At 38.8% G+C, this 14,443-nt stretch overlaps 1 protein-coding gene across 2 annotated transcripts in view; it reads left to right on the top strand.

Moving 5' to 3' along the window:
* Window positions 1-14,443, top strand: part of htr4 (5-hydroxytryptamine receptor 4) — a 55,391-nt gene that overhangs the window by 11,668 nt on the left and 29,280 nt on the right. For both annotated transcript variants that reach the window (XM_061282379.1, XM_061282372.1), the window contains exon 2: window positions 12,120-12,198. In XM_061282379.1, coding sequence (XP_061138363.1) covers window positions 12,143-12,198 — 56 coding nt within the window. In that variant the 5' untranslated portion in view covers window positions 12,120-12,142. The remainder of the gene's footprint in view (window positions 1-12,119; window positions 12,199-14,443) is intronic.

The following is a 14,443-nucleotide window of genomic DNA, read 5'->3' on the forward strand; positions in this document are numbered from 1 at the left end:
GAAAAGTAGTGTGTGCAATGAATATATGTAAGTTACTTTGTGTTAATGACTAAATCTAAAAGGCAAACAAAGATGTTTTTTTTTTTTTTTTTTTGGTGGAAGTCTAGCGAGTCTCATGTTCCTGAGCTCCCATGGTTTGATGGTGTAGGATCTGAGAGCGCTCGAGCGACTGTAAATGTGAAGTTATGAGAGCTGAAGTCTCCATCTCATTCTAACTCGCTCCGGATAAGAGCTGTGACTAAAACCTCCCAAAATGTGCTCGAGCTAACATGTGTTCACTCATCTCTTATGCATGCGGCGCAGGCCGCCGACTACCCCCGCACCTGCTACTCAGTGCTACTTTTACATTTCATTCACGCTGAACTCATAGTTTCATGACTTTATTCATGCACTGTTGCACAAATCAATTCCTTTTTTAACATAGGCCATATATTACAAGAATGACGTCATTTTCTTTCTAGACCACAAGCTGTAAATAAAAGAAATAAAAATATTTGATGGTTTTGTGTTTGGACTGGCACAACTTTTTTCAATTTTATTTGTCGTGCCACATTTAAAAAACAGTCATTGTTTCAATGTCAAGTAGTTTTTTTGTGTGTCCTGTTTGTACCGTCTTGACTTGAGACTTTTTGGTGGCATCTCCAGTGACCTGTGATTTCACAGGTGCCTGTCAAACCCCGCTACGTGAGTCAATCATGTTAACGCGCCACAGTGAAAAATATACTACGAGACAATTTGGCAAGACCTATACAGGGTGTTAATTTGCATCTGTATGTCTATTTGGGGAATCTCAGCTACATTTGACATAATTTGGATGGCAAAATGATTGACAAAATTAGCTGGAAAAAAAATAAAGTCTAAATAATCGATTTTGAAAATGTTACAATTATTTTCTATTTCCAATTTTGCGGACCATCTGCAAAACAGCCACGGACCACTAATGACACGCGGACCACGAGTTGACAATCCCTCATGTAACGTAGAGAATCCTGCCACTTTTCGAAATCAAATCAAATCAGCCTCGGCTAATAAAGAACTGCTGTGTTTTGTTTCTTTCATTTGTGCGGCCCACCATGGCCTGGTCCAAGGTGGCCCACGGCCCTGTACCGGGCCACAGTGCGGTAGTTGAGGACCACTGCTTTGATTGACGTGGCCGAGAGACTGCTCTCTCTGCTTCTGCTTCTGCTTCTGCTTCTGCTTCTGCTTCTGCCTCTGCCACTGCCACTGCCTCTGCCTCTGCCTCTGCCTCTGCCTCTGTCTGTCTGTCTGTCTGTCTGTCTGTCTGTCTGTCTGTCTGTCTGTCTCTCTCTCTCTCTCTCTCTCTCTCTCTCTCTCTCTCTCTCTCACATGCTCGTTTCACTTTAATGGCATCTGATTGAGAGCAACACCTCCGGCGAATTCCTAGCAAATATAAATAAATCATAAATAATTAGCACTTTTTTTAATGCCTACATTTTTTTTACTCATCTTCAAACGACTTTGCCCATCTGGCCATATTTAAAATCAAATGAAATCTGCTCAGTCCTCATTAAGAGGAAATAAATCAAGGAACTATTGAGTTTCAAATCCCCCCTGAAGCTGCCCTGAGACAGCCTCCAAGCGCCTTTCCCCCCTTGTCCTCCTCCACATGACCACCTGAATGATATGCTAATGACGTCCCTTTAAGACCCCCAAAGGGGTTGCCACGGCAACACACCTACACCTGTTGGAAGCCTTGATGCTAACTTGCGGAGCAAAGGAATTCATTTCAATTTTCAAATGCACAGAATCATCCCATAGAAACATAATCATAGCCTGCTGCCACGTCAAAGTGCTAAGCCCATTTCACTCCACATTGACAAAGGGTGCAGCCATAGCATGTTGCTGTCAAACCCATTCATTGTGTATGTGGCGGGGACCACGAAATGGAGAATTGTTGGGTGGCGCAGCACAGCAAAAAGAAAATTGCTCTATTCGATTACGTAGATAAGGTTAGGATGTCTTGCTTGCGAACTTCTTAAATAGATTTGTGCCTTGAATTCCTGTTGAGTATTAAACCTAGGTGTGCAATGTGTATGTATATTTTGTTTCATATAGTAACCAAAAAATAAAAGCACGGCAAATAATTAATAACACACTAGGTCTTTCTTTCCATGTTGCCTAGCCAGAGAAAACATAGCTTGTGGTGTTGATGAGGTCCTGTGCCCTGACCAAGATAAAAGAATTGATGCAGACATGCTGCAGTTACAGTATTTGCATACTGTAGTATGTACAATACAGTGCTGTGTTATTGTGTAGCATTATTTTTAGTTTGTAATGAGCAGTCAGGCCCTGCAATGGCCCTTTCTGATTTATAGGATGCATTTGTGTTTAATTTGTCATTTTTAAGGACTGTATTCATTATTTATACTTCATTTTTTAAAAACTGTGAGAGGAGAGAGTGTTTTGTATTAAACAGTGCAGTGTCCTTCCTTTGCTTTGTGTGTGCTAATTTTTAAAACAAATCAAAATTTGACAATAGTGTGCTTTTGACACAATGGTGCTTGGCGAATTATGTCCTAGTTAAAAAAATATATGATGTAGCGTTTTGGGAGACGTGTGCTATTTTTCTGGAACAATTGAGCAAAGCTATTATGACCCAAAAAAACTGGAATAAGTACAAATAGAAGAATAGAAAAGCGTGCTGTTGAGGCCTCAAAGAGTTGATGTGGTGAGCGTGATAAGTGTCGACAAACAAAGATGTCTGACCCAAGTAGGTCAACAGTCTGCGAGTGTGTAGCGCTGACTCCGGTCTCTGAAAGCCAAAACTGAGGCTGACCTCCCTTGCAAAGATAAACACAGCAGTGGCTTGTTGGCCCACTACGACTGGAATGTTGTCAAACATCATACATACTCCTCCCATGGAGCTCTCCATCATCTGTGGAGAAATGAGAGCCCAAAGAACCAACCTAGTGAATTTCCCACCCAATATTTTTAAATGGTCGACCTCCATGTATGTGCGGTTGAGCATTTGCAATTTATCAGGCTTAAAGTTTTTCCTTGAACTTATTTTCCATTACTTCCCCCCCCAAAAGCTAAAACTTAGTTACTAATATATGTTTTTTTCCATGTATAATGCGCAAAATTTAACTAATTTATTGTCCTAAAATCTGGGGTGCGCATTATACACGGGCACAATTTTTTTTTTTATCCGGATATCATACGGAGGCCGCCATTACAGATGCGCTTTCTTCTCTGCTTCTTTGCTTCCGATCGGGGCTCATTTGTGCAAAAGTCCTGGAATTCTGTCAAAAAAGACCACTTCGAACTGAATTGTCAGACTTCCTGTTCAATTTACGTCAATGTCAATTTTCTCTTGTGTGTGTGCGTGTGTGTGTGTGTGTGAATGGGTTTATGATAAATGTCCACTGGATCTCTCTGTGAAATTGATTTAGTAATATCTGCAAAAACTAACAAGTGGCATTAATCATGCCTTTTGATTAAACAGGCCAACGACATTGACTCAAAGGCTGCTGGGAATAGAGAAATCTAGTTTTCCAAATGGAGCACTGGCCCCTTCTTTTACTTCTCCCCCTTTTCTTCCCCTTCGTTACCCTCCTTTTAAACAACCTCGTTATTTATTGGCGTCGTTTCATTTCCTCATTTTGGACCATAACAACATGATAGGGTGTGTTTAAAAGAGAAATGTGCATTTCTGTTTGATGGGAACTAACTGTAACTACATTACGTGCCCATATACGGTGTTGTCAAGGAAGTGGAACAACCAAGGAAGCATATTATCTATAAATAGAAAAAAGACATCATACTGACAATTGTTCCTTATATTTTAGTAACTTTATGCAGCTTGTGACTGCAGTTTATCGTCAACTCTGATTTTATAATGGCGCACAGCCATGTTTAGTCTGAAGGTGTTGACAGCTGTCTAGTATTCTAATTTTATTTAAGTATTCTATATTCAAATTTTTATAATTTGATAATGTCCATGAGAGACAAAAAGTATTCTTGAATGACCTTTGCCAGGGAGGACAATCTTATGTGTTGTGGGTGGGGGAAAAAACCTGTATATTTTGCTGAATTTTTTCATAAATAATACATCAGTTTGGACTAAATTCAAGTTTCAGTATACAACAGAAATATTATGCATATAGTATGTATTATGCATATAAATTCATACATATATACTAGGGGTGTAAATCGCGGGTTTTATCACGATACGATATAATATCGATACAAAGAACTACGATACGATATTTGCCGATATCTTAAAGCCTGCTGCGATTCATTCACGATATATATATATATATTTTTTTTAAATAAAAAATATAGAACAATATCCTGATTTATAACAATTCATACGCAAAATCAACAAGGTACTGCAAACTCTTTATTTAGGAAATTACAAGAGTATTGTAGTATACAAAGTGCTTACTTTAACACTGAACTTTGATGTTGTGTTTTTTCTTTAAATTTGCGGCGGGATTTGTGCTCCCTGAATATTTGATCACCGCATGGCAGGATTTACAAACTGCACGTGTCTTGTCCGTTGAGCCATCTTTTCTTTGGAATCCAAAGTGCTTCCAAACGAATGACTTGAAGCCTAAAGGGGAGCAAATTCCCTTGTCTTTTTGGACACTAGCCATAGCACCAGCCCAGGAGCCGCGTACTAGTTGTCGACTCCCCTTTCACGTGCCTGCTCTGCTCACAACACAACAACGCCGCACACTGCTCCCGGAAAGAGGAAGCAAGCAACAATGAACTGGATTTCAAAATAAAGTTGCGTCTAATGTCCGAAGTCAAACACGTTTAGCATCGATGCCAATGAATCGTAGAGCATTATATCGATTAATTGATGTGTATCGATGAATCGTTACACCCCTAATATATACATATCTGGTGTACTATAAATAATCATTGCATCTACTTTATATAGTATACAATATATTGGATATCTACTTTGTACAATCATTGTACCAACAATAATCATACCAACATGCAATGTCTTAAATTGTTTTTTTCCCCCCTTTGTTTTGTTTTTATTTGGGTTAAATTAAAAAATCTTAAATTTCCTCCTCAATACTGTTCTTTTTCGTGTACTTTGTTGGGTGTTTCCACATTCTTTATAGAGGTGCTGGAGCCTGTTCCAGCCGACTTCGGGCAGTAGGCAGGGGACACTCTGAACTGGTTGCCAGCCAATCACAGTGCACATAGAGACTAACAACCATCCAAACCCACAATCACTCCTACTAAAAATTTGAGTGGTCAATCGGCCTAGCATGCATGTTGTGCATGTTATAAAGGACAATATTATAGACTACTACATTTCTTCGGGTGGCACGGTGAGGCACGTCCGCCTCACAGTTCAGAAGTGCAGTGTTCGATTCCAGCTCCATGCTTGCGTGGGTTTCCTCTGGGTACTCCAAAAACATGCGTGCGAAGCCAATTGACCACTTGAAATTCTCCTTTGCTGCGATTGTAAGAGCGAATGTTTGTTCGTCTCTGTGTGCCCTGCAATTTGCTGGCAACAGGTTCAGGGTGAAGGGAAAGGCTCCAGTACGTCGGCGACCCTCGTGAGGATAAGTGGCTCAGATAATGGATGGATAGATATGTTTCTTAGATTTAAAAAAAATGGGGGGGAGGAAGCACTTCAGAGGAACTAAAATTGATTGTTTCCCTTTTTCTGAAGAAGTGTATTTTGTCATTCCAACTTGTACGCAGGTGGCCTCACTGTGCACAGAAGCGCTGTAGTAGCAGCCGTTGCAAATTTGAGTTAGCAAATGGTCAATAGAGCGTGCGCAATGTTCATTTGTGTTTGCCAAGTCAACGTGTGTGGGGTCCTTAAGTCAACCCACACCACATCCTCATACACATCATGTGTTTGTGTAGCTATCCAAAACGCAAACTACACAGGAAGGCCGGAGCCCACATTCAAAGCCACGCCCACTGCACAGTGAGCAGGACATGCTAACCAATCTTTAAAAACTAAAGGAATACATACACATACATATACAGCAATGAAGTTATAAAATATCTTCACTCTCTTAAAATAAAAACACGTGTTTTTTATACAAACACATGAAAAACTGAACTAAATTTTGATTATAGTGTCCCCTGGCGACTGTGAGATTCAGTTATTGTGACTTCTCTATCATGGGTTGTCATTTGTAACTTCATCTCTTGCACCATTACTTCACTATTTTGTGTGTTTTTTTGTTTGTTTTTTGCTGAATTTCTTCCTTCTAAGACAGTCAAAATTCCAGTTCCCTCATTGTGGGTTCAGAAATAGGGTTCAAGCACAATCTACACTCAGACTGTTTGTAAACTCAGATTGTTGAATGTAGTGTTGTCAAAAGTGTTAATACTATTTTTATGAAATATTCTTTCATTTGGGTTGTTTAGTTTGCATTTATTTGCGCAAAATTAAAAAGTGATTGTCTTGTTCTTTTATCTTATTTACATGTTTTCATTTTGTGATTATTTTATAATTTATCTAAAGGCATTACAGGCAATTTGTCTGACAGCACAGAAACCAGAGCTGTCAGGTTTCGAATACTGTTGTTTTTTAAGAAAAACCTCCACACTCAGCTCTATATTTCTCAAAGATGTCAAAAAACAGGCTTTCTTTTGCGAGAACCTTCATCATCCTTGGATTCCCTGTAATGCAGGGCTTCTGGTCACCATAAACTCTTCAGTGAGTCCACTGAACGGCAGCTGCAAGGTGCTTTGGGTATTCCTCAAACAATGGACTAAGCGATCCTAGGATCCTCAGTACATGAGTATGATGAAACGTCTGCTTGTTAACTAGGTTTTTCTTTTTATTACAAATTGACCTTAAAACGACTCCCTTATTTCATTCTAGCTAAACGTACAATCCTGGTGGGTTAATGCGGATTGAATCCCTGTTGTGGACGTTCCCATGACTAACATTGTTTTTGTTCATCAACATCATAATTTTCTTGTCAATGGAGAATTTATAATTCATTTATTGATTATTGAATGAACCAAGTTAAAGTAATCTTATAAAGGTTTGTTTTATTCCTTTTTTTTTTGTTATTCACAATAAATCATTAGCCTATAGACATAGAAAAATGCTCAGTATATGAAGATTGTTTATTTCATTCATATTGTTTTATTATTTATTATCAATCAGCTATTTAATGAGCTAAAACACATGTCAAACTCAAGGCCCGGGGGCCAGATACGGCCCGCCACATCATTTTATGTGGCCCGCGAAGACAAAACGTGCATCAAATTTGTGTCATTACTAGAATTGCAAATTGTCTTCACTTTTAATATCTTTTTTAAAAAATATTTAAGCAGTTTTTACTCATCTGATTTGAGTTATTTGTCAGTTTGTTTTGTAGCTTTTACTGTGTATAAGATGAGGTGCTCATACATTCATTTGGGTTGTCATAATGGCCCTCCGAAAGAAGCTACAATGCGGCTCGCGAAAAAAATGAATTTGACACCCCTGAAATAAAGGAATAAATAGAACAAATCAGTTTTAGCGTGGGGAAAACTCTAAATTGATGGAACAAATGAAACAAATTAATCCCTATCTCCTGAAAAAGAATCTGTTTAATTTTTGATACTCACTCAACTGAGCTCTAACTCCATTACCACCCTCCTATTAGATGTCCAGTGTAATGGTGTATCCCGGCTTTCTGCAGATAACAGTGATCTAGAAGCTTTACAGCTGGGAAAGCTACTGCTGGATAAAGTGCAGCATGTGCATGTGCGCGTGCGTGCATTTGCGTGGGAGCGGCCTTGTCTCCCGGGGGGCAATAAATCACAAAGCACTTTCTCTGGTTTTATGGACTTAAAAGTGTCCCGTGGATGTGGTTTGGATGAGTCCACCTTGTTTTGCATTTGTAAAACTTGGCATCTGCTGTTGCTTAAGAAACATACATCCTAAATAAATTGGGAATTCATTAAAACATGATAAGAATTGTCGTAACCTGGTAGAGAAAAACCAAATAAATGTTTTAACTTCATGCGCAAATCAATAGGAGTACGAACCACAATCCATCTTAAACAAAAATTTAACGTTTTCTGATTTTCACTGGAAGGGATGGACCTTTACATATTTTTTTTTTTACCTTTCTGACCTTTTTGCTGTTTTTGTGCTCTTGCTGAAAGTTGAAGTCAGGCATTGTGTCTGAGAGACACGCTTTGCATGTCAGGGAGTAGCTAAGTATAGTTTGGAATGGAAGTCTTTGCCATATGTGCATGTGTACCCCCAAACCAAAAGGCACATCCTGGTTGTCATAAAATTTACAATAAAAAAATACTGTGATTATTTGATCAACTCAGGAGTCGAACTTTGTTTTTTACCTTCTTTGTCTCGTAATTGAGCGAGGACAATATGGGGAACATTTTTACGCATTTATGGTTCCAAGTTTCCAGCTCTCAGCGTAATCCAAAGATATGTTGATGTGACTAGCCATAAAAATGTCTTGCAGATAACATTTTGCGTTATCATACTTTGAAGGAAGTGGACTTTGGGGTCAAGTGCGTTTTATTTCATGTTATCAATTTTGAGCTGCTGTTGGCGACATGTAAGACACACGTGCCCACACAAGCACGCACGCTCACACGCAAGTTTACAGCTTACTATAGTAATGACATGATCATAGATTAATTAAGTTTCTAGACATGACTGTAGAAAATTGATTTAAGGAATTGTTATAGACTTGGTTATAGTAGTTTGTGATTTTTAATTATCCTTACTATTTATATCGTTTTGTGTGTAGCCGGTGGACGGAAGCTTCCCTGTTCTTGTTCGTTCCATCCACAGAGTACATTTTCCCTCTGAGTGAGCGTGAGTGCTCCTTGATGAACTTTCCACTTTAATTTACATGTTAATTGCCAGTTGATGGCTACCTCGGGGGGGGGGGGGGGGGCGGGGGGGTGCAGGAGAGATGAACGACACCTCCTTTTAGTCCTTTGAGACTACACTGGACAGATTTGGACAAAATCTCACTGGCCCGCCTCTGCACTTGGCATCAGGTCTCAGGTATCAAGTGTGGGACTCTAATTAGGCCTTAAGTTAGTCACGTGACTCATTAGTTAACATTAAATGAATGCAAGCCAGATGGATAAATGAAATGTCTGCTATGTCAGACGATCAGAGGGAGTCTCAAATGAGCTTATAAGACATTATTAATCTTTTCTAACCATATTTGGTACCCGAGGTACTTATGAGTAGGCTGAAAACCTGAACAAACAGACAGCGAAATAGTAACAATAAAATAAGATAAAGAAATGAAATAGACAGATGGGCAACACAAACCTGCAGAGAAGTAGAATTTCTGTGGTGGTGTGTGGGTGGAACATGGTAGTCAAGTTTGATAACTCTTCTGCTAGAATGTCAACAGTCCCAAAAGCAATTTTACCTAGCAACATGAAATTCGGTAGCTATGTTGATCATAGACACCATAGGAAAGAAAGCCTCAAGAAGCCATGCTAAAAGAGCCACAGGTGACATTTTAGGAAAATGTTGCTAATTTTCAGTCGAACTTGACATTTTTTTCAGAATACTTTTTCCAATTATGACTAAATATTGAAACTTGTATACTAGACGGATGGACAACAGTAATTGGAAATTAAATTGGGGTTTTGTCAGCGTGTGTTGGTGTGTTAGAAAGAAAGTTTTTTTCTTTCTAAGATGTAATGACTTTGCTGGGACTATAAATTCTCTTCCAAGTCAGACATGCCAATTGTCTATAAACAAGGGCTTGATTTGCACTAATTCAACTGAATATTCTTAGTATGCCAAATGCTTAAAAGGGACAGTCTGCTGTCAAACTATTGACCGGTTACATCATGTGCTCTGTCAGGGGAGTTGATTCAATCATCATCATAATTATTCTCCTCCTACAGCCCGCTTGAATGTGTGCAATAATTTAACATTTGGACATACAACGTTGCCTCGATTATAGTTTATATTCTCATGTCTATAATGGCAATCTAAAGAAAAGTCAACCACAAATGTTTTTTTTTGTAATAATACATTCCGTGCAGTCCAACTAGTCAAAACACAGTGGGGTGATTAATGTTTTGTTTATGGGATATCAATTAAACAGGCTAAATCAACTCATTTTTATCCATCTCTGGGGGCGGCCATTTTGCCACTTGCTGTCAACTGAAAATGACATCGCAGTTGCCAAGTCTCAGGTCACAACCAGTCACGGCTCAGCAGTTTTACGAAACTGCGTTGCCCTTTTTCTTTAATTTATTTGTTTTTAATGCTGTTGCTCGCGCTGAGCTTACTTCAAATCAAAATGTCAGACTTCCTGTCTTGAGCGGGGCTTCTTGACACATTTTTGTGAATCAACTTATTATAAACACGTTTGCCAAATTTCATGTTGCTAGTTAAAACTGAATTCAGCTGTTTTTTTTTTTTTTAATTTATTTATTAAATTATTAATTAAATCCTGTTGGATACAACTGAGGCTAAAATGGTCATCTTAACCCCAAATGACAGATTTCATGTGTCTATTCATGGCTTCTTAAGACTTTTTTTCTGCATTTACTAATGGTAAGCATGTCTACCAAATTCCATGTTGCAAAAGTGAGTCTGATTTTGGGGGTTGCTTTTTTGCATCCTGTTGAGCACCACGAAGCCAATTGAGCCTAAAATAGTTGCTTCAAACCCAGAAGGAAGAATTCTTGCCACATTTACGCATACCGCCAAGTAAATAATTCATGAACTTGTGGAGTTATTAGAGTTTTTACGACTCATTGAAGGTCGCCATAGCGCAAAACGTCACAATTTATTAGTGCCCCTCCATTGAGTATGATAAGAAGAAGCAAATGGGCAAAATTCTTAGGACAATCTACTTGTCTGATGTTGGTAGCTGAGAGCAAAGATGAATTATATGTGACATCGAGACAGTGGGTCCAAACAGAGCTGAAGTCTGTTTATTCTCTGTCATTAAAGCACATTTAAAGTAAAATGCCTGCCAATGAGCAGAGAGTCTCATAAAATAACCATTTCAACATTTGGCCGCCAGCTGGCCTTCGCTTTTACTGTGGAACGGCTGTCCTTGTGTTGCATTCTGGGAACACATTAAGACCTAATTGGGTGGGAATGTAAAAAGTGAATCCCTGAACTGATGACCCAAAGACAATGACCAACCTTTTACTTCTTTTAGGAACTCAGCTATACTACTCTTAAAAAAATCTTCCATAAGTATATTCAATCAATCAATCGATCGGTCGGTCGGTCAGTCATATTCTATTGATTACCGTGTTGTTATAGTATGCTTCAAACATTTTGTATCCAGTGAATAAAAACAAGGTTTATACGTTTGATGTGGGAGAATTTGACAGGAATTCTGCCAAAATTGTCTTAGTTGTACATCCAAGAATTTTCTGATAATCCAATTTCCAAAGCCACTTAGCATGAGAAAATTGGTTGGCACGTCTACCATGAGTAGACCCACAAAAAATCTCAAGAAGCCATGCCTCATTTTTTTTTTTTTTTTTGTGAAGCAGCCATTTTAGGGTCATTGACAGGGATCCCAGGGAGTCATTCCTGATTTTGTCTGGGATGTCATAAATCTTTGAAAAGATTCATTATAATTTTATGAAGTGTGGATATTTAAACTAGAATTTCCTTCCCTTACCAACACCAGACTGAAGATAGTTGTTTTACTGTAGATGTGTTTTGTTGTGGTTGGGGTTCCACTTGTTACAAATGTGTCCCTATTGAAGCTTGACCTGAAAACAATATGAAGACCCGTGTGTGTGTGTGTACTGTGTGTGTATGTGTGTGTGGGTGAGTGTGTGTGCACGTGCGTGTGTGTGTGCATGTGAATGTGTGCGCATGTGGGTGTTTGAACATGACATATCATTGAATTTAATAGCTAGCCATACTGTAATTGAGAAGACAAGATGTTCAGCATTTGCTTCAAAGCGAGCACTTCATTAACCGTGGCAGATTTGGTTAAAAAAACAGATAATTTGTGGTGCCAAATCATCCGTTTAATCTGGCGCCATTTGCTGAGTGTTGATCTTTGTTAAATCTGACATTTGCTTGTGCTTTTCTGTCATGAAAAAAATTCAAATGGGGGGTAATTGAGCTGATGATGGTGATGATGATGATGATTAAGTTATTAATAAATTTGTCATGTCTGCAGGGCTTCTCTGTATTTATGGTCACATGAGCATCAGCCCTTCAGGCCACATGCTGGTGATGGAGGAGCTTTTCACTGACAGGTGAGTACACGTACGAGTACACGTACATAAATAAATGAATAAATAGAATATCCAGCGATCCATTTTCTAAACCGATCCTCTTGGGGATCGCGGGCGGGCTGGAGCCCATCTCAGAGGTGTTTGGGAAGTATACGGGGTATACGCTGAACTGGTTACCAGCCAATTGCAGGGCACATATAGACAAACAACCATTCACATTTAAAGTGCTCACTTCACCATGTTTTCGCAATGTGTAACTAGAGAAAACCCACATAGTCAAGGGGAGAACATTCAAGCTCCACCTAGGAAGGCCGGAGCCCAGAATCAAACCCACAAACTCTGCACAGTGAGGCGGATGTTTTCATCACATTCCAAATTGTACAAGCTCAGTTAGAGCTACAGCTGTTTATTAAAAAAATATTTTTTTTGTTTTATTTACCGTAATTTTCGGACTATAAGTCGCGGTATTTTCCATAGTTTGGGTGGGGGGGCGACTTATACTCAGGAGCGACTTATATACATATATATGTTTTTTTTCACTTTTTTGGGCATTTTATGGCTGGTGCGACTTATACTCCGGTGCGACTTATAGTCTGAAAATTACGGTATTTTATTTGACCTGTGTATCCGCTGCTTATATATTTTTTGTTATTATATAACTGTTATTTGTTATGAAAAGAACCATTGTGCTGACTTCACTAATGCTGTGTGCGCTTTCATAGAGCTTTTCTGTCTTTTTGTACACTTTGCAAAACCTCCTACAGCCTGCAGCTTGTTTTGCTTAAAAGACGGCTGCAATCATTTCATCGTTTTGTATTTATTTATCCACAGACCGCTCTGGCTCACGCTCAATTCAGCATAATGATGAAGATGGAAAAAATATGTGATAAAGACAGTTTTCACAGAGAACAGTGCATGTTTTATATGGGTCGAAGTTTTATCTTTTCTATTTTCATTATTTCTGTGGAGGAAAAAAAATCCTCACAACTTCAATATGTTTGTTTGGAACATCTGAATGTAGTAAACTATTGTGATAAATGAGGAGAAATGATAGCTCTCAACCAGATACTACTTAAGCCCTACTTAAAAACACTAACTCTGGTATGAAACCCTAATTTAAAAACCTAAACCTGGCTTGAAACCTAAACTTGAAACCCGTATCTCATCCTAAAAGGTTATTCCTAAAAGGTTTCAAACAGTTGCAAATGGTTGCAAACAGGTTTTTCCTGTCGCAAAGAAGTTTCGAACATGTTACTGTTAATTGAGTAGTCTGCCTTTCAAGAAAAAGTGATACACGATTTTGTTCACACTGTTGGAGGCTATTTTACGCCAAAGATTTGCATACTGTATGTTTAGGAGCTGCTCTATCAATGTTCTCCCTCTTACCATATGTTCATATTTTACAATTATGATCCTTTTCTCCTGTGCTGTGGCATAATCGTTTATACGATCGAAAGATTCCAGTGAGTGCTACTAGTGTAGCCAAGTAGGTAACAACATATTAGCGCTTTATTTTTCTCGCGGATTCATCATTTCGCCTTTTTCTCCATGTTTACCTTCTCCATGCTCTCCCGCCTTAGGGGTTCTGGCTTTTCCGAATGACTGCTCCTGACGGGAAAGTTGTGTGTTGACTCAGACGTTGCATCATTAGGGCCCGGGCACAAGGTGCCAAGAGTCTCTTGAAATTGTTTTGTTTTTCCTTTGTTATTTCCCCCCACCCACCACTGTGGAATTTTTCCAAATTCAGCCCCTGAAGCTAATTTGACTTAGCAAAATGGAATTTGGTAGGCATGGAAATCATGTGAAGACTCACAAAAAAAATCTCTATAAATCTTACTGTAAAATGCACAAAAAGTCGGCCATTTTGCTTTCTTGCTCAATTCAGTTTCTGAAGGTCCTTCAAAGGCAAGCCCCTTTTCTACTTGCCTAGAATTATTTTCTACTACCAAATGTGATCCTCATGTATTCCACTGATGAATGACCATAGATTTGTGGTGCAATTTGGTTGGCATGTCTATCATGAAAAAAGTCAGAATAAACCAGCTTGTAAATTATACTAGTAAATTGCATAGGATGTCCACCATTTTGGAAGGAAGCAGCTATTTCAGAGTCCATCCGGTCATTTCCAGGGAGCTTTCAAAGTTAAACCTATCGAATGGATTTCCCCCAATTGCATCTAAATTTTAACCATCTATACTCGACAGGTAGATGACACTAAATTGACAGGAATTTTCATTTTTGCCATTGCATGTGGGCAAAGCATGAT

Source organism: Syngnathus typhle, linkage group LG1 (assembly GCF_033458585.1).
Source record: "Syngnathus typhle isolate RoL2023-S1 ecotype Sweden linkage group LG1, RoL_Styp_1.0, whole genome shotgun sequence".
NCBI classification, from domain to species: domain Eukaryota; kingdom Metazoa; phylum Chordata; class Actinopteri; order Syngnathiformes; family Syngnathidae; genus Syngnathus; species Syngnathus typhle.